This window comes from Nicotiana sylvestris, chromosome 11 (assembly GCF_000393655.2).
Source record: "Nicotiana sylvestris chromosome 11, ASM39365v2, whole genome shotgun sequence".
NCBI classification, from domain to species: Eukaryota; Viridiplantae; Streptophyta; class Magnoliopsida; order Solanales; family Solanaceae; genus Nicotiana; species Nicotiana sylvestris.
In genome coordinates this window covers 3,914,015-3,940,224 of record NC_091067.1, presented here as the reverse complement: position 1 = coordinate 3,940,224, position 26,210 = coordinate 3,914,015, and the positions used below count along the sequence as shown (strand labels likewise).

At 36.4% G+C, this 26,210-nt stretch overlaps 3 protein-coding genes across 4 annotated transcripts; all 3 read left to right on the top strand.

Moving 5' to 3' along the window:
- The first annotated feature begins 3,294 nt into the window (after positions 1-3,294).
- On the top strand, positions 3,295-4,320 carry LOC104238360 (uncharacterized). Its single transcript, XM_070160846.1, has one exon. It carries the CDS (start codon positions 3,295-3,297, stop codon positions 4,318-4,320), a length of 1,026 nt encoding a protein of 341 aa, XP_070016947.1.
- Positions 4,321-9,696: 5,376 nt separating this feature from the next.
- LOC104238359 (protein FLX-like 4) lies at positions 9,697-15,149 on the top strand. 2 transcript variants are annotated; one of them, XM_009792693.2, is made up of 4 exons: positions 9,697-9,822; positions 13,011-13,618; positions 14,255-14,394; positions 14,500-15,149. In XM_009792693.2, exons 2-4 carry the CDS (start codon positions 13,083-13,085, stop codon positions 14,745-14,747), a joined length of 924 nt encoding a protein of 307 aa, XP_009790995.1. In that variant the 5' UTR covers positions 9,697-9,822; positions 13,011-13,082; the 3' UTR covers positions 14,748-15,149. The 2 variants fall into 2 exon arrangements, with proteins under 2 accessions (XP_009790995.1, XP_009790996.1); XM_009792694.2 differs by having other exon boundaries at positions 9,715-9,822; positions 13,008-13,618.
- Positions 15,150-16,778: 1,629 nt separating this feature from the next.
- LOC104238358 (cytochrome c oxidase subunit 6b-3) lies at positions 16,779-23,198 on the top strand. The gene is made up of 4 exons (XM_009792692.2): positions 16,779-17,019; positions 18,718-18,806; positions 20,199-20,280; positions 22,910-23,198. Exons 1-4 carry the CDS (start codon positions 17,008-17,010, stop codon positions 22,961-22,963), a joined length of 237 nt encoding a protein of 78 aa, XP_009790994.1. The 5' UTR covers positions 16,779-17,007; the 3' UTR covers positions 22,964-23,198.
- The last annotated feature ends 3,012 nt before the right edge of the window (positions 23,199-26,210 follow it).

Below are 26,210 nucleotides of genomic sequence, written 5' to 3'. Positions count from 1 at the left end.
ATCTAATTATCTGTGTGCCAAAACACTCATACATTCCTTATCAGACAACCCACTAAACAACTGAAATCACAATTTAAGACGAACTAAGCTGCAATTAAGTACAAGGCTACCTAATGTGTTTCTTTATTGAATTACAAACTAAACAAGTTACACAAATCTAATAACATTCGTAAAAACTGTAACTGCAGCAAGCGAATGATTAAACTCCCGCATATCTTTTATTTCATGCTTTCATTGTTACATCAGATGCAAAGTTCTAGTATGTACCTGGATGTTGGATACAACAGAAGAAGCAAGGGGTCAGTAGAGCAATAGAAGCAATACCAAACAGCAGCAGTGACAGCAGGTAACAAATAGAACAAAATCCCAGTGCAAGAGGCAACTAGAGCCGATGGAAAAAATGGCAGAATGACAGCAATGACCAGTAGTATAGAAACAGAAATCCAGACAATCCAATTCCAAGAGAATCAACCAATGCAAACCAACCAATAAACTTAGCTGATACTTGAAAGAAAACAGAACTGACTGAATAGGTTGAACAAATTGAGAATCGAACAAACAGCAGGAAGAAAACAGTTTCTGATTTCTGTATGTTTTTCTCCCTCGTATGTGTGTCTGTATAAGCACCTCTATTTTTCTCTCACTATCTCTTTTCTTTTCAAAATCCAGTGCCCATTTTCAGTTTTGAAATCTACTTGAGTTATCAAGAAGAATTCTTTTCCAGTTTTCTGTTTTTCAGAACTCTTATTATCAATGTTCAATCTGAGTTCCCTATGTGTATCTGTGTCTCCCCCTTCTCTATGTTTTCTTCCCCCCTCTTATAAGCCTAAAACTCAGCCCCTTAACAGCCTGTTCATCAATCATAAAACCCCTCCCATGTGCTGTCTTCTTTTCAGTTTCCACTTACTATTTAAATAAAAAACACCCCCATGATATTCCCTGGCAGACTTACCTTTTAAGTAAGGTTTATTATTTCTGAACTAAAGTGGAATATGGGCAGCAGAATATAATCTGACAGCATATGCTGTCAAACTATTTTAAACTTAACAGAGGCCTTTATGCACATGTTGTGCATAAGTGCACATGTTGTGCACATGCCCTCCAATTCTGACTGCAACTAAACAAAACCAATCCTTTTATATTTCTGATTCAAATACATCAATTATAAGTAGCTATAGTTGATTCTCAATTTGATTCAAACAATGTTCAGCAAGACAAATCAAACTGTTACCATTCAAACAGCTAAAACTATTCGACGGCATGTATCGAATCGACTATACTAATTACAACATATACAATCAAAGCCAAGGATTAGAATCAAACAGTATTGCACCAAGGGTTCAGATTGCACTGTCAACACAGAGGTTAACTTGGAGATTGATTACTCAAACAATTTCAATTCAGTCGATTATGCAGTTTACATACACACACATTATCGGTGAATGAGGAAACATTTGACCAAATACAGAGGTCCAGGCAAGGTGTGCAGAACAGTTGGTAAAATTCAAAACACAAATTAAACAAGATGTTTGGCCATACGAACAGACCTTTAACAAACACACGAACTGAAATAAAGAAGAGAAAACAAACTTACCTTAAAATCTTTGAAAGAAAAATCAGAAAAATCAGCTTGTATTTGAACAAACCCTTCTTAAGGTTGAACGGACTTTAATCGAAGTGTTTCTCAAATGAGAAACACTTCGATTAAGGTCCATTAGACCCTAATCTCTTGGCTTAAACAGACACGGACCAGGCTTGGGGTTTCTAGGGTTCGTAGACGGTAGATTTGGGACTTGGGCTTCCATGGTTAAATTCGGACCAAACCAAGCATGGTTTGGTCACGAGGGGGGTCCAGGGACTGTCTGGTGTGAAACTGGGGTCAATTGGTGTAAGTCAGGTTCCGACTCGAATCTTCAAATGAAGATTCGAGAAGGTGGGAGGGGATTCGAGCTAAGTGGCTGGTGGATTTGGGTTCAGGATGGTGAGGAGCGTCTATGGTGTTAAGGTGAGGGCCACCGGGTTTCATGCCGCCGGGATTAACGGTGAGGGGAAAAGGGGGCGGCTAGGGTTCAAAGGGGGTGGTCTGTGAAGACAAAGAAAGGTAGGGGGGTGTTTGGATGGGGCGTGGGGTATGGTTATAGGCTTATATAGTTAGTGATGGGTCGATTCCTGGCCGTTGGATGGGGTGAGATGAAGGGTCAGGATCTTTTGGCTGGTAGGGAACGGTGTCGTTTCATCCTAAATGGGTTTGGGTCGGTCCGGGTGGAATGGGTCGGGTTCATCAGTGGGTATGGGGAATGTGATCTTGGCCGTTGATCAATCTGAGATCAATGGCCTAGATCAGACTCGATCACTACGACGTCGTTTGGACGCTCTGGACGTCAGCTGGTGTGGACCGGGTACACATGGGGTTTTGGGTTTGATTTTGGGCCTCGAATTAAAACGAAAATAGGCCCAAACTGAGTTTAACCCAATTCTACACTCTCTTTTTATTATATTTTTTATTTTAAAACAAAACCTAAGTAAATCAAATTAAAATTCATTAATTAAACACTTAATACAATTATTTGCACACATATATTAAAATATTTAAAGCAAGTAAAATTAAACAAAACAACAATCACGGACAAAGATGCATATTTATGATTTTTCTATTTAATAACCGGATTACGGTTCAAACTGCACATGACACACACATTTTTTGTATTTTGTTTTAATAATAATAAAAAAAAAGGACAAAAATCATAGATAATTAATAAAATGCCACGTGAAAAATCCAAAAATTGTACAGTAAGGCCGATCGCTATTATTTTTTTTTTCTTTTGGAGTGATTGTCGCGTAAAACAAAAATCACGTGCTCACACCAAGCACAACAGATGCAGCAAGTGCAACAGATGTCTACTTGCTACGAGTTATATGGTGAAGGTCACACAAGTGACATATGCCCTGTGAATCCTGAATCCATCTACTATATGGGGCAACAATCTAGAGGGCCGATGAATCTAAATGCTCAATATGGTAACACATACAATCCGAACTGGAGGAATCATCCTAACTTCTCTTGGGGTGGAAATTAGAATATCAGGCCTCAAGCTAATTACAATCAACCACCTAAACCCCCACAGCAAGCAGAAGAGAGTTTGACGGATATGATGAAACAACTCTTGATGGACAATCAACAATTGCGCATAGAGTTCAAAAATCTTGAGTGGCAGTTTGGGCAAATGGCTAACAATCAGAATACTAGACCTGTTGGGGCCCTTCCAAGTGATACAGAGAAAAATCCTCAAGTCAATGCAAGTTACCTTGAGAAATGGAAGAGAATTAGAAGAAGTTCCAGAGAAAAAGAAGTATACAGCTAGACCTGAAGGAGAATTAGTTCCTAAGCCCCTTGAGGAGAATAAGAAAGAAAAGCCAGAAATTGTGACAAGGCCACCACCTCCATGTCCACAAAGACTTCAAAAGCAAAAAGATGATGCTATGTACAAGAAATTCTTAGATATTTTGAGCCAAGTACGTGTGAATTTGCCGTTGGTGAAAATTTTGCAGGAAGTGCCTAAATATGCAAGGTATCTTAGGGACATTGTGGCAAACAAGCGAAGACATACAGAGTTTGAAACAATTGCACTTACTGAAGAGTGCAGTGCTAGAGTTCAGAGTAAACTTCCTCCTAAGTTGAAGGATCCTGGGTGTTTCACAATTCCTCTATCTCTCGGAAAACAAGAAGTTGGTAGAGCCCTGTGTGATTTAGGGGCTAGTATAAATTTGATGCCATCCTCTTTGTTCAAGCAACTCGGATTGGGGGTGCTTAAACCTACTACAATCACTTTGCAGTTGGCTGATAGATCACTAGTTATTCCAGAAAGAATTATTGAGGATGTGTTAGTTCAAGTGGGAAAGTTTATTCTTCTTGCTGATTTTATTGTTCTTGATTACGAGGCAGATGAGAAAGTACATATTATTATGGGGCGACCATTCTTAGCTACTGGTGGAACACTTATTGATGTTAGGAAAGGGAAGTTGAAGATGAGAGTTGGCGATAAGAAAATCACTTTTAATGTGTACAAGGCACTTAATCTCCCTAAGCATTATGAGGATTTGTGCATGATTACTGCGGTAGAACTGAAGGGGATAAAGCAAAGTCCTTATACGAATTGTAGCGATTCAGATGGGACAACTGAATTGGAGGAGGTGGTGTTGCAAGCTGAGTGTGTAAGGGTGATTGAGAAAAGAGCCAGAGATGAAAGAAGAGACCTTCTGAGAGTGTGTAAAAAGGCTAGGCTTAATGGGAGAAAGAAGAAGAGAAAGCGCCCAGCCTGAACATAGTAGCAGTGCCGTGCCGCGACGTTAAATCAGACGCTTGTTTGGAGGTAACCCATCTTTACTGTTTTCTTTTAGTTTTATTTTTCTTCTTATTATTGTTGTAGTATTTATTTTTGTTTTGTAGGATTACAAGAATAAGAAGCGCATCCATTGAAAGAGTGCAAAAGTGAGTTAGATAGTGAGAACTAAGTGTGGGGTGCCACACAAAGGACGATGCCTGGGGGAAGTCTGAGTACCTCGTGAGTCGCTATTGCTTCGGCCTTTGGCTTACCAGGGAGTTTCTTTTACCCTCTTGTTATTTATACTGTGTAGTGAGTACATGGTACAATTTTAAGTATGGGGTGAGGAGATTGTTTGGGTGAGTTTCTGTGCTATTTTAGCTTAGTTGTAGTACTCGTTCTTAGTGTAGAGTTTTTGTTAAAAAAAATAATAATAACAATAAAAAATAAATAAATAAATTTGGACTTGTCCCGACGATGGATCTCCTAGACAGTTTTCTTGAGGAATTTAAGTCTAAAGAAAAAAGAAAAAAGATTTTCTTTGTAGGTAGTAGTAATTCCCCCTTGGTTTTTCTTTGTACCGCAGTTCTTTTCCAAGGGTTTTGTTTGAACCGGGTGTAGGTAGTTTTATTTTTTTTAGAAGAGAAGCCATGGTGATGTGAATTGAATTGAAGAAATATCTCTTGAATTGTTATGCCTTGAGAACAGTGAGTACTTTAGTTGTGACGCTTATGCTCAGTTTTTGACTCTTGTATAAGTACCTTAAATTGTATGATCTTAACTTTGCTTAACTTCTTTGACTAGAGTGTCTTGATGAGTCCAATCCTGAGTGAGTTATGTGCCATGTGTGTGTAAGGTTTTGTGTTATTCTGTGCATTACATTTGATGTCTAGAACTTGCCCAGTGTGTTTGCAAGGCGAAATAGTAGTTTTGTTCAATCTTGGAAGTGATATAGGCGTTTCTTTGTTGAGCCAGATATATACAGTTTATACGCCTAATTGTTATGTATCATAGTTAACCCCTTTGAGCCTCTAATCCTGTTTCTTTGGCAACCACATTACAAGTCTTACCTATTTGTTGGAATTAACCATCTATTTGAACCTTTTCACCTCTCATGAGTACTTGAATTGCTATGAACTTTGTAAAAGTTAAAGTGTGCGGTGGTTGGTTTGGCTTTTGAGTGGAACTAATAAAATAAGGAGAAAGGTGCAGTGTTTTGAAAAAAGCAAGAGCCACTTGAAAAGAGAAAAAGAAAAAAAACAGTTGTATTGTTGTGAAGAATATTCTTTGATAGTGGTGACTCTTGATGTAATTGTGTTTAAAGACGTATGGAGTGAATATACATTAATGTGAAGGTGGAGTTATGGTTTGACATAAGTGTGAGGTTTTAAATGTTAAAGTGTATGTATTAAAGTGCTTAGGGAGGTGTAGTCACTCTTATATCTAAATGTGTCCTACCCATCCCGCAGCCTACATTACAACCAAATGAAGTCCTACTTGATACTAGACTGAATGAGATCGATTAGTAGAGTAGTACACTACGAGCAAGCTTATGATGCATCTTTTGTGGCATATGAATGTTATTTCTGAAAGTGAGTGAATTCTTTCTACCTTGAGTTCCTAATTATTCTTAAATTATATTGTGCGTGGAACTATTATCTTTTGTTGTGTGAGAGCACTTGATTTATGAAGGAAAGGTAATTTTAGTGACCTCAATGTTAGAGTAAGTGGGTGAGTTGTGAATAATGCGTGGTACTTGTGATTCAAATCTTGAGGTGAAGATGTTACACTCTTGTGCTTAGTCTATTTTAAATATTCTTGGTGTGATGAGTTAGGAGAATTGTTTAAAAAGGCCGTGTCTATATAAAGTGTAATTTGATTACTCGAGGACAAACAATGATTTAAGTGTGGGGTGTTGATGATAAGCTATAATTGTATATTTTAGTCGCTTATTACACTCTAATTTACTGCACTTTAATTGAGTTGGAGCTTTAATCACTAGTGTTTTGCACTAAATATGTATTTTATGCTTTGTATGAGTGATTTCGAGCTATGTGGATGTTATCAAATGAATTCAAGTGATTTGGAGCTTTGAAATCTGAGTAAAAACTCAAGGAATTAAGCCGATATTGTGTTCGGGGATCAACGGATGATAGTTAAGAACGAAACGGAGAATGGAGCGGGCATACAACACATTGTCTAGTAAAATCCACATAACTTTTCGCTCAGAACTCCGTTTGGACTCCACAATATATCCTTGGAAAGCTATTTGAAAGCGATACAACTTTCATGTTTTGCATTTTCGCAAATTCTCACTACCGCACCACATGGAGAGCCGCAGGATGCGGCGCAGCCATATAAAAGCGGGCCTAACAAGAAAATGCAAGGCTGCTGATAATCTCCACTAGCACGGCGCAGGGTGCGGTGACGCTATTTTGAGGACTTTTGAGACATCTTAGACCTAGAGAGACTATTTTGAAAGGGAGAAGACGGTTGGAGCATTTGTTGTAGGAGGAAATCATTGAGTTCTTCATTCCTTCATCTTTGCTTTGTAATTTGTTTATGCACAATACTTGGAAAATTGTTGCTACGAACATGAGTGACTAAGCACTCTAGTTTCTAGGGTTGTGGTTGACATAATTATTAACGTTTATTAATTACATCTTCGTTAATTCAGATTATCATCTTGTGGTTGTTTATCTAATTCTGTGCATAATTGCTTAATTGTCTGGTCAGCAGTTGAGTTCTATTAACTATCTATGCTATGCTTGGGAAAACCATGTTTAGATTAGAGTAGAATTAAAGAGAGTTTGTTTCTAAACCCGTAGCTCGGGGGAAGATTTTACTGTTATGACAGAAATATACCTAATAATCTTGCTTAATTAAATACCGTATTATATTCGTTCATGATAGATTCAATACCATAGGAATATATGGTTGATATATTGTGGGCAGACGAGTAGTATTATTGAAACATGCTATTCATATAAAAGATCTGATTAATTAGCAACCATAGATAATCTGGAATAACGAGTGTGATTATTGAACTTAATAGGATTGATAAACTAACCACAACCCTGAAATCTTCATCTCCTCTGAATTAAAGTCTCATAATACCCATTTGCATTCTTGTTGATTTAGTTGATATTTGTTTAATTTCCGCAATAGTAGACTAATAGAAGAACATCACTCTTGATTATCTTGGACAATTAATTGATTTTAGTTTGCTTAGTTAACGATCAATCTAAGTCTTTGTGGGTTCGACATCTGATTTTTGAGTCACTTTATTACTTGACGACCACGTATACTTGCATGTGTGTTTGGTCCCAACATCGCTCCCAATGTTTACGTCAAATTCAAATAACTTAGTTTTAGCTATTTACTGCTATTAAAGAAGGAGATCTTGTCAAGCGCACTGGATCTATTGTGGATGTTCCTGCGGGAAAGGCTATGCTAGGGCGTGTGGTCGATGACTGCTTTTTCAATGATATCGAAACATTTTTGCCTCACATAGTGGTTTATGATATCAGGAATAGTGGTATATTCACATCTAATTAGGAGGACAGGGGGACATGGAAAAAGAATCATAGTGAGTCAAAGGTAACGTGAGAATATACATTACTTAACCATACTTAGGTGATAAATGACCATATGAAAGAACAGGGGTGGAGCAATAGTATAACGTACTGATTCAGACGAACCTAATAACTTTTGTTTAAGCCTTATATTTTTATTAAATTTTTTACTAATTGTTTGCAAATTTAGTCATTCCCAATGGCTATAAACGACCATATTTGCCCCCCCCCCCCAAATCCAACGAACAACTTTTGGCATGGTGGAGGGAGCGTGACAAGACTTTCTCAACACTTTCAATAATAGCCAGGAGTATCCTTGCTATTCAAGTATCATCAATAGCATCGGAGAGTGCTTTTAGCGCGACAAGATTTCAAATCGGAGATCATAGACATTCATTAGCGGAGGATAACCTACTTCAAATAGAACTCTTCCTAGAAGGTGGCTGTGTAGATTAGGTCCTCAATTCAAAAGAATTATATTTGTATGTGAAATTTGAAAGTTCTATTGATAAAATAAAAGGCACTAAGCCTTGACTTTTTTTTATGAATTGTCTTACACTCTTACTTACTTAGTTAATGGCTTGAAATTATATTAAATAAATTATAATTCTATTATAATTATAAAAATATTTCATTACAAGTCTTTTGTTTTAATATATAATTCTTTACTTAGTTTCTTTATAATTTATTAAGTTTATTAAATAACTCAAAAAACTAGTTGTTACAAACTTTAAAAACTTAGTCATTGTTAAAAAACTAATCGTTGCCAAACTTAATGCTTAAATAATTAATTTTTTTTTAAAAAAGGCCTACTTAAGGCCCGCGAACCGTCCCGTTCCATCTTGTTTCTTAGCAGGGTGGGATGGGCCTACCATTTTGTCCCGTTTAGGCCCGTCCTGGCTAAATGTCGTTTCGTCCTGTTCCGACCCGTTTATTTAGTCCCATCCCGTCTAGTTGGACAACCATACGACGGAACATTAGTTTCAAGGGATATATTTTTTTTTTTTGAAGTTAGACTTTAAATTACTTTGGACATCTTTTCTGTGTTATCATTTCTAACTTGCTCCAAAATACTTATCCCTAACTTGATTCATCTACTCCCTCCGTTCACTTTTGCTTATTCATTATGGATTTTACACACTCCCTAAAAAATAATAAATGAAGTGCGTAATTTACCATCATACCCATATTAAATAATGCATATTTTTAATCGATTTGAGAAAATAATTTAAAATGAATAATTAATAATGTGGGTATAACAGAAAAAAAGAAATTATCTTATTTTGATATGCTAAAAATGATAAGTAAAAGTGAAAATCTATTTTTAGAACACTGGACAGTAAAAGTGAACGAAATAAGTATATAACTTTCCAAACATGAGATTTTTAGGGGTGCTACAAAGTGTATTTTATACTCCCTCTGTTTTAATTTATGTAAAACTGTTTGACTGAGCACATAGTTTAAGAAAAAATTAAGACGTTTTGAATTTGTGGCCCTAAACAAGTCAAAATGGGGCTCAGAATATTTGTATGGTTATAAAAACTTCTCATTAAGGGTAGAATTGAAAGTTTTAGCTAAATTGTTTCCAAATTTAGTGAAGAGTCATTCTTTTTGAAACAGACTAAAAAGAAAATAGGTTCACATAAATTAGAACAGACTGAGTAACATTTATTTTTGGAAACTTAGACCAGAAAGTCCACATTTATCAACTAGGTACAATTAGAGGGACCAGATTTGCAAAATTAAGAAAATGCAACTGAAAAAGACAACAAAAGTTATGTACTTTTTGTGATATTTCTATTTCCTCCTCCATATATCTCAACTCATGAAAAACACAACCCTCGAATGCCTCATACGCTATAAAGTTATCTGAGTTCTTCTTTCATATATAAATTTTTTCCTAACGGGTTATTATAAATACCAAGGTATGATCTTTTTCTCGCTTTTTCTTCTTCTGGGTATGCTTTAATTTTGATTAAAAATCCTTAAATCTTTCCGGGGCATTCTTGATTAGAAAAGGGTAATTTTTTTTCCTAGTCTTTTCTTGTTGAATTGGATATTTTATTAGCTTAAGGAAGTGATTTTCGTATGTTAAAATGTTTTGATCTTTTTTATGTCATTGTAAGTATAAATGTATAACCCTTGTGGCCTTGTTTTGCTTATTTGTTTATATATATGGCCTCTTAGGTTTTGTTTATCTTTTGTTATGTTCTCTCTGTTTTGCGTTGACTCTTTTGAGACTTACCCTGAAAAGGTTTGTATCATGTGTTTGTGGGTTGGTTGGTTATTTGGGGGGGGGGGGGTAGGTGGTGCAAAAAACGTTTCCTTCTGGAAAGTCATTTCTTAATGATGATGGTGTCAAGGCCAGCTTGCGAGCACCTCGACTATTTCATGAGTCACTTGCTATCTCCCATCAGCACAGTTACGGGTAACTTTGTCCACCAAGGCTTAGGCAGATGGGAAGAAGTCGCCCAGTGTCTTTTGACTCCGCTTTTGAACGCGAAACCTCATGGTTCTGAACGAGGGGTGGGGTGTAGTGGGGGGTGTATTTTTTGGGAAGTCATAATATTGTTTATAGTGGTGTCTGTGTGCACCTCTAATATTCCACCGGATATATGCTACCTCCCACCAATATAGGTACAAGGTAAGTGGGTAACTCTGCCCACCAAGACTTAGGCTGATAGAAGAAGTCACCTAATGTTCTTTGACTCCACTGGATTTGAACTTGAAACCTCATGGTTCTGGAAAGTCATTGTGGAGGCAATGGTGTTAAGTTTAATAATTTCTGATGCACATTTAGTTGGTTGTTCTTGAGATAGGAAATTAGTGAGTGTTTGTATTATCCTGATAGGTTGCAGATATTTTTCTTTTTCTTTGTCGCTCTCTTCGTGGGGAAGAAAATGCAGTGTGTGTTTATTCTTAGTTGAACTATTAGTTTGTAAAGCTGTATAGCTTGGAAGGATTGAATTGTACAAGGATTAACAACTGTATGAAAGGATTAATTAGAAGGAAAGACCATAATGTTCACCAGAAAATTGATATATGAGAATCTTTCGGTCAGTGTTGTCAAAGAGTTATTTAAGGCGCGCTCAAGCTTGAAGTTTAGAAGAGCTCGGAAAGGGCACTTCGCCTCACTTAAGCTGTGCTTCAATGTAGGCAAGGGACTAAGGCGTGCACACTCATTGTCGATGCATTCTGTCTTGAATCTAGTTGTACTGAACAACAAATATAATTGACAAATAAGTGTATTAGTTGTTAAGGAGAACATTAGGAATGAATTTGTTACTTTTTTCTTAGATTACATATATATATTTTTTTTTTCTTCTTTGCGCCTTTTTAATGCTAAAGCCCACACTTCAATTGCACTTTGCGCTTAAAGCCCTAGTAGACGTGGAGGGCTTTCTAGAGCTTTTCGCCTTTGAGAGCACCGTTTTCTATATTGTTGTGCAGAGTGTGCAAGCGTTTTCTTGAATTGCTAGAGATATTATTGTGGAAATTATGATGGGAGTGTTTCTTTCCAAGTGGATGTGGAACGATAAAGGCAAATACTTGGGAAGAAAACTTGCTTTTCTTTTCTTTCTTCAGGCATAGGCATCGTGTGGCTCGATTAGGAAAGCAACTGGATTGTCATAGCTATTTGAAGTTGAAATTAGCTATACAGGAACGCGTTTGAAGAGTAATGGAAGGGGACCATAACATTAGTACATTTCTTAAAAAAAGTTTTTTAAGAAATGTGCAGCACCGGGACGTGCTGAAGTAACATATCGTTGGAATTTAAAAATATTTAGATGTTGCTTTGCGTTTTTGGCATGAATTTGGTTGATTTTTAAAGTGGCGGCGCTAAAATGTTTAAAAGGTGATGAATGGTTCTCTATATGTACAAGTATGAAAAAATTTCCTTGCCTACTTGCCCATTTCCCTCATCCGTTTAAAATGTAGCCAATATCTTCTACATTGAATTGATTCTACAATTTATCTTGGAAGAAGTTCAACTGAAGATTGTAATTTCTCTATGATCTGAATAAAATAACGAAACCCAGAGGTCCCTGCTTTCTTTCCTTATCAAGTGAATAAGTACTGGAAAATTATGTTAGCTATCTATATATTTTGCTACTGATATGACTAAAACTTGGTTTAGATCTTCTGCATCAGTATACGTTTTTTGATATGTCTTTATGATCCGTGATGCAATTGTTGCTCCAAATGGAAATACTAAAAGACGGGGTCTTCCTGTTTCCTTTTCTTATCAGAAGAATAAATATTTTTGTGAAGGAAATATGAGGTGAATAAATGTTTTCATCTCTCAGGCTCTGCGAGGAACTTTCTTAGAGAAATAAACTTAATAGTGTCTTACTAATAGTTAGAGCCATTAGCTGCAAATGGCTTTTAGACTTTGATTATTTAGAGGAAAGGCATGAGCACCACTAGCAGTACCTGGTGCCAAATTTATATTGGCATGAATATTGGTTAGGGTATTGAAGGGGAGCCTTGGCGTAGCTGGTAAAGTTGTTGTCATGGGACCAGGAGGTCACGGGTTCAAGCTGTGGAAACAGTCTCTTACAGAAATGCAGGGTAAAACTGCATACAATAGACCCTTGTGGTCCGACTCTTCCTCGGACCCCGCGCATAGCGGGAGCTTAGTGCACCGGGATGCCCTTTTTTATTTACAAATCCATTAGTATAGCGAGGTAAACTTGGTGCAATCTCTCGATTTTTGTCTCCGTGCATCTTGTCAAGTGTAGCTATGTAAGTCGGTTTGAGTTTTCCAAGGTTTCCTGATGCCACTATCATTATTTATTTAATTTTAGTGAAGCGATCCCAGTAGTGAAAGGTCAGAAAGGAGGATGCTGGTTCTGAAATAAAAAATATATTGAGCAAAACATTTTTCTTGGATCAACTGCAGTTGCAAAAGTCGAGACCTTCTGTTTTCAGCCATTTTATTGGGACCGTTTCATTTACCAGAACTGTTTGCTATATGTTAAATAATGCTTTTACTTCTTCCTTTATGATTCATAGCCCTGGTAGTTTACGAAACTTAAGCTCCTAGCCTAAAATTGTTAAGCTGCATTTACTTAAAATAAAAATCTCATAGTTTATTTTCTTTCTAAAGCAGGTAAACATTTCCTAATTAGTGAAACCGTAAAACAAGTGTTGACCCTTCTTAGTTCTGGGGCCAAGTGAATAGATGGCCTCCAGAAGACAAGTACCAGCATCATATGGACGGTCAATACAAGCTCCAGGAATGGTGCTTCATGAAGAATTGACCGCTGGCCGCCGCCGCATTGATCAACTTCCTCCTCCTGAGCTTCGGGACAACAGATTGGCTGCTCGGGCAGCAGAGTTGGAACAACTTGCTGGAGACAATCATCGGTTGGCAGCTACGTACGTTGCCTTAAAGCAGGATCTTGCTGCTGCTCAGCGAGAAGTAGAGAAACTCAAAGAACATATAAGAAGTAGTCAAGCAGAAAGTGACATCCAGATTCGGTTGTTGCTTGACAAGATTGCCAAGATGGAGGTTGAACTTAGAGCTAGTGAGAGTACGAGGAAGGATGTGCAAGAGGCACATTTGCAGGCACGAAGCTTGGTAACAGCCAATATGGAGCTGAGTGGAAAAATACATCAAGCTATGCAAGAACTGGAAAGAGCTCGTGCAGATATCAAGAAGCTACCTGAGATGCATGCTGAACTTGATACCTTAAGGAAAGAACACCAGAAGCTGCGGTAAGTCGAAGCATGTCTTTTTACCAACCCTTCCTCCAGGAAAAAAGAAATAACCACAGGTCGTTACTATTTAATTGTCTTGACTTGTTTAGGTGGAAGCATGAAAGAATTCTCCTACCCGTTACCCTTGAAAAAACTTGGTTAATTTGTTGGCAAGGTGTCTGGCTAAATATCAATCAATTATGCCACATTTCCAAACTAGTTGGGGTCGGTTTTAAGACTAATTAGGGGTTCTATAAAACTAGAGGTTCTCTAAATCTCGCATTTAGTCCTACGGAGTGTACAAGTTCCTAACTAGAATAAAAGGACTTGTGGATAGCACCGGATCTAATGTGAGCGCAACAATAATAACTGAACCTTAATTTTGTTTAGTATGTATTCTGCTAAAGCTCAATCGGATTTTATGCTTACGTCTGTTCATATTTTGGCATATTTGATGCAGTTTTAAATTAAGGTAAAACTTTTCCATGCCATGTTTCTCTTGGGGGCCTAGGGAGGACTATGTTGCTTGTAAAAATCCCTGCATTCTGCAAGGACTATGTTGCTTGTAAAAATCCCTGCATTCTGCATTCATGATTGTTCGAGACACGAAATACAGAGTATTTTCCTAATATTTTATCTTCTCGGAACATGCAGTAAGACCTTTGAGTATGAAAAAGGTTCAAACATAGAGAAAGTTGAGCAGATGAAACTTATGGAGAAAGACTTGATCGGCATGGCTAAAGAAGTGGAGAGATTGCGTGCTGAGGTGTTGAATGCCGAGAAAAGGGCTCAAGGTAATCAGTATGCTAGTTTTTGGCACAACAATATATGCTAGTTTTGGGCTCCTTATTATATTTGTATTGTTCATAATACAAACCGAGTATTTTCATGTTCTGTAGGTTTTGATCCTTATGCTCGGCCCTACATGAATTCAGATCCCATGTATCCCGCTCCTCTTATGCATGTTATGCCCCATGTTGACGGTTATCATATATCTCATATCCCCGTGGAGGTTGGCACAATGGGAGAGGGAAAGTATCCATATGGAAGTAGCATAGCTGTAAGTGCGGTAACTCCACCTCCTCCTGGTACTGGTGGCAACGCTACATGGGGAGGAGGTTATGATGCTCCACAAGCGAGGAGCTGAATTTTCTGCTATGTGTAGCTTGTTATGCTTGGCCGAGTTGAATCTTCTGAGATGTCACCTAGTTTTGCATCCATAGAATTTTAATCCGAAATTACTACGTGTTTTAGTAGCTCCAATGTAAGGTTTTGCAGGCTTGAACCAATGTTTAAGTAGTTTCAAAAGATTATAGTTTCCAATAGAATTGTACATTTCATTCACTATGTCAACTATTTTCACCTGCACATGCTTGGGGGCTTTAGGGGAGTTGTAGGGAATGACAATTCTTTGTTTTATGGCTCAACAGCAAAGGGTTTTTCTTGATTTAGCTCTTCTAGACAAACAGATAGAAATGCAATATGTAGTTGGATTTTGATAGGCAATGGCCTTTAAAACTAATTTTCAAGTAACTTTTTTTCTTCATAATGGTGGTATCGCAAAGATTTACCTCCGTGGAAAGGATGATTTATTCAGATCGACATGAGAGTCTAACTACATTGCCACAATCCATGTTATATATTTGACAGAGGTTTCTGGGTTAGTTGTGCGCAGGGCGGAGCTAGGTGGACGGAAGTAAGTTCAGTCGAATCCCTTTCGCCGAAAATTACGTTGTGTATATAAGGTTAATTTTTTTTAAAAAAATATATATAGTAGATGTTGAATTTCCTTATTTTTTTCGCGTGTTTACGGTTTTTATTTTTGCTTCCCCCACTGGTTGTGTGCCCCTTAACATTTAAATAAATACTTGCCTACTCTTGATCAGCACTAGTATTGCGTAACTTTGCCAACAAATGCTTAAACAGATGGAAAGAAATTGCGTTATCCAATAACCGCCGGTACACTCTCATACCGCAAACTTAGTCGTATGCAAAGGTGAATTCAAGATTTAAGTCGGTGTTTGCACTAATTATTGCTGTAAATATGTATAAATAGATTTTTTAATTAGCTGAAACAAAAATCTTTATATAACTTCATAAAAGGTAAAGTTGATGATTAACTTATATGAATACAAATCTATCCTCTAGTGGTCCGCCAAAACGTTGTTCAATCTTGACCATCGAATAAACACAATGTATGTTTCCCAAATTCACGAGGAGTTTGTACATTCTAAAATCGAGGTGACAAAATAAGATTCACATGAAATTTTTTATATCTAAATGTAATTACATTTTCATGTGGGTAATTTTAATAATTAAAATGGAAGCACTTTTATGTTTGGAAAAAAAAAAGCAAAAGAGAAGAAAAGATTTATTGCTTATTGCACATAATACTAAAATAAAATTATCAAAAATCGTGGTTATTTGTGAAAACTATAGTAACATTTTATGTTGGTAGATTTTATGAAAGAATAATAAAAGAATTTATGAAGTATGTTGGACGAATCCAAAATCATAATATGGAGAAAAATACACAATATTTTATAGTAAATCATTGTGAAAGAACTCCGACCAATAGAATAAATTTGTAAAAATAAAAATAAAAATTAGGAGTAAGAGAATTTAATATTTATCATATGATCTAATATTCTCGAATGCTTACTATTCTTTAATATAGCACGTTGCGCGAGCTCTAATACTAGTACATACTTAAAATACTACAAGCAACAACATGTAATTTTATTCTTTTAATATGATTACAGTATCAGGTAAACTTATGGAACCTCAATTATTCTATTGTAAACATGTATGTAATAACTCTGCCAACCAAAATTTAGACAGATTGAAGAATTACCTAATGCTTCTTTTTTTTTTGGGGGAAAAATCCGCAGCTGCTACAACCTCTGCCATAGCCTCTACCCTTCAGGTGAGTACTTTATGCTGAGCACTCTGTGTGTACTGGGTAAACATCCCCTATGTAATAGCTTACAAACCACACAAGAGATATAAACTACACTAGGCAAGCCCTGTGCAACATGCTCAACCTAGAAGGCATTGAGGGGGATTCGGTCCCAGGTCATATATATCGATGACCACCCTCCAAACCAACTGGGCAACTCGGAATGGTTGAGTCACCTAATGTTGCTACATAAGCTACTAAATTGAAAAATACCTTTTCGGTCAAAGAAAAGAAAAAAATAAAAAAGGAAAAACGAAAGAAAAGGGTAAAATGAGGAGGAAAATAAAATAAAATAAATACTAACATATCAGAATTGGTAAACCATAGGAATCGGATCCTAGATTATATTAACTTATAATCAAAACCCTTATTAATAATATAGCAATTTTTTTTTTCCATTTTCAGTCGTCGTTGAAGCTTTGCTCTTTTTCGCTTGATTGCATCAGCCATGGCCGACGAGGTAACCCAAAATTATTCCAAGAAAAAAAAAACCTAGTTTTATTTTGTTTTAATCGTTTATATTTTAATTTCTTCTATTCGTATTTAATAGTTCAATTCTTGTTCATAGATTCAAAAGAATTCAATTGATATATGGTAAATTAAATTAAAAGTTCAATATTTTTAGAAAATTTCTGTATTTTATTGGCGATCTGTACAGTTCTTTGAAGAACCTATGTTGCTGGTTATTTTTAGTTGTTGTATATCTGCTCAGATATATGTGTGCGCGCGTGCACTCATGTGTGTGTGTTTGTGTTTGGGAATATTTGTTTTTGTGTGTAAGAATTTGCTTGTAGAGGTTATTGGACTTATAGGTTGTGGATGAATATGCAAATTGGTGTATGGAAAGGTGTGAAGTCTGTAATAGTTTTTGGCCCAAGCCTTTTTCATGTGACAAAATAAATGTGAACTAAAAGAAGGGGAAGTAAGTTGAATTTGGATGACTAGGTCGCGTAATTAAAGGATTAGGGTATTGGATTCGACTGGAATGTTGCATGGTGATCGAATGGTTTGCCTAAGCATTGGTGCCTGGTGGGCAGAGTTACCCGGTACCTGTGCTGGTCGTCGGAGGTAGCAGGTTCCATGTGAAATCTTCGAGGCGCACGCAAGTTGACAGGACACCGTTGTTATAAAAAAATGGTGATTGAATGAAGAATTTTTAGCACTTTTGTGAAACAGTACTTAGCTTTAGCAGCAATTTAGATTGAGTTTTGAGGTTTCAATCTCCAGCTTAAATGAGTTATAGAAATTGTCAGTTTGTTGCCAATAAGCTTCAAGTATTTTGTTTTTTAGTGAGATGGTGATAAGATAGTTGAATTTGTGTTCAGGTTAACAATTCAGTTAAGGCCAATAACATGTTCAAAGTTTTCACTATAGATATTATGCGAGGTCTGTCAGTGGAAATGACTGCTTAAGCTTCTCTCTGTTGCTAAGTGTCACTGCGTTTAAAGAGTTGGTAATGTGTTGTTACCACAAATTGCTGTTGGTTTTCACTTTTGAGGACAAGGAATCACTTATACTTGAGTATTTATAGGCTCATTTAGTCATCATTTAGAACTTTGGAGTGGGTAAAAAAGTATTAATGCTCTTAATATTTGGGGATTCGGTTCTCCAAGGGGTAGCTTTATTTGGGGGAAAAGAAGTCTAACGAAATGATGATTGGTTGTGACGTTCTCAGCATCGCGGTTTTTTTTTTTGTTTTGGGCTGGTTTTTGTTTTATCTGATTCCTTTCCATATAATGTGACTATGTTTACCTGTTACATGAAGTTTCTCGATTGTGTTTTCAGTTTGGTCTAAATATGTTGGTTTTCGTTGTGAGCTATATTTCCGCTTCAGAAATTGACCGAGTGCAGCGTCCTAGATCTGCTTTTGATTGAAGTTCTAAAGTGTATACATCTGTTTCTGCATATTCTGGTGTTTAGAAAACTTCCATTTCATAATATGGAAAACTTTATCATTCTTGACGTATTCAGTAATATATTGATAAAAGGTAAAAACAAATTGATAAAAAAAATGGAAGATGGCCGGCAGTTATGACTTCTCTTTTTAAGGTTTTTTTCTGTTACTTCGTGAATCTATTACTTCACTTGGATTACTTGTAGAGCTGTGGTACTTGTTACTGACATTCTGTTTCTTCCTTCTCCTTTGTGTGCCTTTCAGATTGAACTTAAGACTGCTCCAGCTGATTTCAGGTTCCCAACAACCAATCAAACAAGGCACTGTTTCACACGCTACGTCGAGTTTCATAGGTAAGCTCCCATGCTTTTACACAATTTTATACTTCAGAGACTTGTTGCATTGCTTATATAAACATGACATTTAATGGATTTAGAATCCCTTTAATAGACTAGGGAATTTATCTTATTTCTTATCTGAAAGAGTACAATGAAGGCTGAACGCTCAATAGTGAAAAGCTGCTACAGACGGTTTGAAGTTCTGCTTAATGCATGCCTTTTCTCCGGTGAAACAATATAGTTAAATTTTATGATGTAACAAATTGTGTAGTCACTCTTTACTGATTCAAAAATGAAAAAATAAAAAGTTGTGTAGACACACTTATCATCCCCTCATCCACCAACCAAAAAAAGTTGTTTAAAGAGACGATATGATGGATTTAGTGTCCAGCACAGCGTGGAATTGGTCTGAGACCAAAGTCTATTAATTTGTGCGTTTAATCTTATGAAAAAAGAAAAAAAATTGCTGGTCTAATGTAATCAGCTTTTAGAAGATCGTTAAACTTGATACTGTTTTTTTTTTTAGTTTAAAAAAAGGTTACATTTTAGTCGGAAAAAAAGTACCAAGGAGGTACTTTAAAGTACAAGCAAAGAGATTCTGGGATAGCTGTTACATAATCAGCTCAGCCTATTCAAGACTTCCAAATACTTAAATTGGGTTTCAACTACACTTTCTTTACGCCAAAATTATAAATTCTGCGAACATCTATTCTCTACAATGGAAATATGACTGCTGTTGCCTTCAAAACATTTCCTATTTCTTTCCAAACAAATGGTCACATGATGCAGAGAAGGGATGGTTTTCCAGTTCTTCTTCATTCTTTTGCCCACTTTCTGACTTTGTCTACCTTCCAAAAGACCTCTTACACTGTAAGTCATAACCGATTACACTCTGCAAATGTTTAAAAAAGAGGTCCAAATCTGTCCATCATATTTACAATGGAGTAATAGATGGTTTGGAGATGCTTGTTTTTTCTCACAAAATAATCACCTGCTGCATATAGCAAATCTACTCCCTTTACAGTAGACGTCTTTTATTATGGAGTTTCAGGTTTCTCACTCCTACACCTCTAGCTTCTTTATTCCTCATAACCACTTGCCAGCATTTGTCTTTTCTGATTTACCTTCCCAAAACTGACATAGTGTGTTAATTTTCCTCTCAATTGCTGATGGCATAGGGAATAGAGACATTAGGCAGGTTGGGATCCCATCCTTATCATCTCACAATTGATTAAAGTCAATATTCCTCCAAAAGATAATACTGTTTATTCCGGATGGACCGCTTTCTAACCTTGTGACCTGGTCAACCTTGAATCATTCTTGCAATGTATCGATTATCTGAAGCTGTTGTTTTGAGGCTTGGCCAATTTCGTGGTTGTTTTACCAACTCTTGTCCACAAATTTCAGGTGTGTTGCTGCAAAGGGTGACGAGGCTGCTGAATGTGGTAAATTTGCGAAATACTACCGTGCACTTTGCCCCGGTGAATGGGTGAGTTATGCTTATTAACTTGTATTTTGGTGTGTTTCAAGTTGTAAGGTATCTTGTACTTTGCAGTGTCATAGTTCACCACTTTGCCTTTTCTCATTAATTCTTCTCCCCTTCCTTTCCTTGAATTATTTTTGTTTTCAATTGATCAAGCTTGTTTATTGGAGCTTTACTTGCCTTTGAATACCTTACAGAAGTTTAAGCCATAGTTTGATACGATAGGGGATTTCAATATTGACCATGTACTTTGCAGTTCTCAAAATATAGACACTGATACAACAACATAGCCATTATAATCCCGCATAGACAGGGTCAAAGTATCGACACTGTATTTTGTGAATTTGCCTAGTATGATCCTTGTGTCGGGATGCTCTGCCCCACCGAAGCACTTCTCCTTAACTCTTCAAATAGAGCACATCAGGATATGTTTTCACCATAGGGCTTATAGACACCGGCATGTCCTCCATAATAACTACGCCGAATGAAGCATTATTGCTTTCGAGTTGGTATATGGATGGGCCAACGGTTAAATATTTTGTTCACTCAACACATATGTATGTGAGTCGGAGCTAAATCTTGTCCCTAAAGACATATCTGAATGGTGATTGGTCCATAAGAATTCTCAGTCATTTTAAGCTCGCACTTCCCTTTCCTTTTGCTTCATAAAACACACAGTTGGATTCATATACCTTTGCCTGCTAATTTGGAGTCAACAATCGTTAGCCACATGATAATCAACCATCTGGAGCTGTGATTGTTTCCTTAGTCATTGCATGACTATAAAATAATAGAAACTCCAAGATAAACATGTCATAATATCCCATTTCAAGTGTCATTTTTAAAGAGTGGTATCTGGACCAGCTCGTGTGCGCCGTGTCTATTCTATCGAGTATCTGCATCTTTCCACTAGTATAGGTATCAGGTAAGTTGTGCACCAAGGGTTAAGCAGACAAGAAGAAATCGCATAGTTATTTGTTTTCTGCGTCTATTGAGATTCGACCACTAGTCTCCCATAATCTTCTTTCCAACTTCATCAGTAGTTAGGCCATACTCCTGGGTGCCATGTGTATTTTGATTGATTGTGCATTCATATAAAAAGAAGAGTCGAATTTTTTCTTTAAAGAAATTTTTAAAAATGAATTTTCTTTCTTTTATTTAAATGTGTTAATGTAAGAGTTTTGAAGTGGAGATCAGTTTGTAGCTCCAATCTCTTTATTTTTGAATTTTTGCTTAAAAAATAATTCTGGTAATTTTTTTTCCCGAATATTTGCTAGTACATGAATCGGTCCTATATTTTCCTTGGTAGTAAGGTACCAGAAAAGAGTTGAAGAATTGGGCACCGAAAAGCATCTATTAGGTAAACTTGAGATATTTCAGTGCACCAGAGGAAGGAGTAGAGCAATAAACTTGGGCTAGGGGAACTAAAAGTTCAGTGATCTCCAAACTTGATTTTTTATTCTTCTAACACTTCTTCTAGGATGGATAATTACTTTATCTCAACCATATATCATTTTTAGCAAACAAGTTCATGGTCTCTTGACTCTGACATGACGATAAGATCATCTATCCAACACGGATATATATGATTTCCACAAGTTTTTATGTATTTAGGGTGACAATATATCTGACATGGTTATAACAGGGACATGTCATGACTAATTGAAGGGGTTTGGGGAGTTGGTTCAAAGGCGCTCTAAATCAATCAACAGCCCCTTAAACCCAAAAAAAGTTGGGTTTGGTTATAAGAAGTGGGTTGAGAACCATGAGGTCTCAGGTTCAAATCCCATCGGAGACAAAAACTTTAGTGTTCCTATCTGTCCAAGCCTTGGTAGACAGAGTTACCTGGTACTTGTTGTTGGTGGAAGGTAGCAGGTATCCCGTGGAATTAGTTGAGGTGCACGCAAGCTGGCTAGACACCACAATTATCAAAAATAAAAAAGAAAAAGAATCATTAGTAACCAAACCCTACCTATGCAATTTGTAAAAGCTTTTCTTCTTTTGCATAAAACTCTTCCAAATTTTGAACCAAACGCCACCTAAATAATTGGTACTATGCAAATTATGGATAGGCTAAAGCTAGAGATTCCCTCTTTTTTTTTAATTTTTTTGATGAAGGGATTCTCTAAGTCTGACATTTTTCCTATGTGGAGTCGTGGACGTACAAGCATCTAACTAAATAAAAAAGAACATTGACTAATCCCAACTAGTTGGTATCACCAATCTGGATCCCTTGTTTGTATTGCTCTGTTTCTAGCAAAGTCAAAGGCTTTAAGATGTGATGATTTAATTTCTCTTAGTTTGTCACAATTAGACATCTCATAGCAATAGCAACAACAACAACAAACCCAGTTTAATCCCATAAATGGGGTCTGGGAAGGGTAATGTGTAGAGAGGCTGCTTCTGATAACCCTCGGCTCAAGGAACAGTAGATACTAGACATCTCATAGCGTATGCTTTTATTAGTCCTTGATACTTGCAGTTGATCATGCAGTTTGAACTTTGACGTTAAACTAAGCTAACATCAAAGGCTGGTTGTGTATAATATTCCATCTTTCCTACGTCGAATTGATGAATTCCTTTATCTTTTGCCATCACTAGTAATAGCTTTTTCTTAATTCGCCTGTTTCTGCAGGTTGAGAGGTGGAACGAGCAGAGGGAGAACGGGACTTTCCCAGGCCCTCTTTAATTTGAAACATCGGATTGCAGCATCCTTTTGGTTATGAAACATTGGTTTCCATTTTAATGTTATTTGTTTGGAAGGGTAAAACCTTGTTTCCTTTTGAATTGTCAAGGGATCATCAATAAGGAACTTCTTCCTACTTGTTATCACTTGAAAAGCCCTGCAGCTTTATGCAGTTTCGCTGTTTTTATTCCTTGGATTTTATAGTTGTTTATTCAAAGGTTAAAGACATGGTTTTTTATGTGCTTCTTTCTGCTTTGGTTTTCTTCTCATGTTTTTGAATCAGTCTTATTTCTTCTATTGACAAGAAGATAGTTGCTGATATAACGGAATTGTGACTAGGGGTGTCAAATGGGAGGGTTGGGCCGATTTTGGGCGGGTCAAAATATGTTAGAGTCAATAAAGAGAATTTTTCATAAAGTACCATCTTTTAGGTCTAATTAGCCATTTATAAATATCTTTTGCTATATTATGTGTAATAGATATTTTTTATGTTTTTATACAATGTATTTTATGTATTTAAGCTATTGTATTCATTAATACAATAGAAAAAATAGGCGTTAAAAAGGGAATTCCAGCTAAGGTTGATATGTATTTAATTGTATTCACGCGGCATTAACGTGAATACAGTAACGTATCTGCGCAAAAACTGGAAGGTTAAACTAGTTAAAAACGGAAGGAAATCAAATCACATAATATTCTCTTAATTTAACTCAACGAACAAAAACTAGTACACATTAATCTGTATTCTGCCATACACGATTCAATAAAAAAAGCAGCGAAAGCCAGAGGAACGATGAGGGCTGAAAACAGAAAAAATACAACTGAAAACAGCTGAATAAAACAGTTGAATACAACTGACAACAGCTGAATACAGAGAAATACATATGAATAATACAGTTGAGAACAACTGAATACAGCTGAAAGCAAGAAAAATACAACTAAATACAGCTGAATAATACAGTCGAATACAACTGACTACAGCTGATTAAAACAATTGAATACAACTGATTACAACTGAATACATATGAATAAAACAGTTGAATACAACTGACTACAGTTGAATACAGAGAAATACATATGAATAATACAGTTGAGAACAACTGAATACAACTGAAAGCAAGAAAATACAACTGAATACAGCTGAATAATACAGTTGAATACAACTGACTACAGCTGATTAAAATCCTTCCCCTTGACAGATGAAGCTTCAGAGATATGGATTTTCCTCTCTTCCGGAATGGGAAGACTTGTTTCTTTTGAAGATTTCTCAACTTGGACTTCTTTCGATTTGTCATTGTGTAATTTAGTTCTTCTCTCTGAAGATTTAGTTGCTGATACACCTGCAAAATCTGACTCCGCCTGAGTTATTTGCAACGAGAAAGAGGGCCCATCAAAATTGAGAATTTTGGTGGGTATACCTCTGGTTATCATCTTGTGTGGCGTTGAATCCGACATTGGAGAGACAAAACGAAAACTTCCTGGTGAGTAAACAATAACAATGGTTATTGTTTCAGAAACAAATAAAAATCTGTATCAAAATCAGAGAAACTAAATATTTGTATCAAAATCTAAGAAACTAAATACTTACCCCAATAACCTGTATCAGGAATAAACCAGTGATTTTAGAGACAAAAGAACTGGGGAGTGATAATGGCGGAGACCTAGCGAATTTGGGTGAGAGAAGAAGTATGAATCGTGGGTTTGTGGGAGAAGAGAGTAAAGTGCATGCAAAAAGATAGAGAGAGAACGTGGTTAGTAAGATTTACGTTGATTATGTGAGAGAAAATCCTAAAAAGGAGAGAGAAAAATATTATTTAGCATATGTGGTGCCTTAAATGTAGGATGTAACTATAATTAGATATTTTGCTATAAAGGATAAAAGGTATCTATAGGATGTAATATTTTAAAATGGTATTTATTTAAAATAAATAAGGTACTAAGCTTTTCTATAGGGTGTAAAATTTCCGTCAATAAATGGGCGTGTCAAATGACTTGTCCAATACTCCTTTCGGTTCACAATAAGTGATTTTTTGTGGTCCAAAATAAGTGATTTTTTCAGATTTCAAGAATGAATTAATTATTTTTTTCTACACTGCCTTTGGAGTATGTGTTAGGAGTGTTTATGTGAAGAGACAGTAAAGGTTAATATGGCCAATTTCATTGCTAAATAATGTTAAAATGTGGATTTCTTAACCTATGTGAAAACAATCAAAAAATTAATTATTATGGACCGGAGGGAGTAGTTACTTAGGCTGAGATGTGCTGAGTCCAAATGAGCTAAAATTTCGGTTAAAGTTTATAAACATGTGACTTTTGACCCTCCCCAAGATTTTTCATATTTTAGCACGTAAATATTTAATTTAGGCATAATATAGATATTTTAAGTAATATTGACTCTTTTACTTTATTTTATTACAAGGAAATAAAAATCACAAAAATAGGTTCATTAATGTTTTGTAGTCATTTTTAATCTTAAAAATCTTTAAAAAAAAATAATAATACAAAAATAGTATCGTATTTTTATTTTAATATGATATTTGAAAATACCAAAATAGGTTTGTTTTAATGGTTAGTTTTATTTTAGTAATTATTTGAATAGTAGAATTAATTAAACAATGAGACCGTATTTTTTAATTTCGTTCGCAGGGAAAGAATAAAGCTTGGGCTCTAGCAACCCATTTTTAGGCCTAATTTTGGACCTAGCCCATAATTTCCAAGCCCAGAATTCCTAGGCCCATACCCCTTAACCTAAAAACCCTACAACTATCTAGACCTAGACTCTACAATATAAGAAGGACCTAACGAAAATCTGAGAAAAAATAATGCTGAAAACGGACTGGGAAAAGTTGCGCAACCTTTCACAAGAGCCCCACCCCCGTCATCGTCTTCTTCGAACCACCCCACACCCAAACGACCCCCTGAACTTCTTCTTCTTCATGAAGAACAAAGAAAGAAGACATCAGAACCGAACAGGGTGAGAAGTCAGTTGTTTCTCTTGGATTTTTGGACTGAACCTAGATACACAAACGACCCCTGATATCATCTCCTTCACCCCCGCCAGCCACGCCGCCAGTCCGATGGAAAACACAGTTCCCATCCATCGAGCAACCCATCTTTTTCCTCAGCTGAAAGACCAGACCCTCATGAGTTTCTTCTTCATGAAGATCTAACAAAAACCAGAGAACACAAAAAGAACCCTACGTGAGCTTGAGCCATTTTTAACAGAGAAAGGACCTTTCAGCTTCTGTTT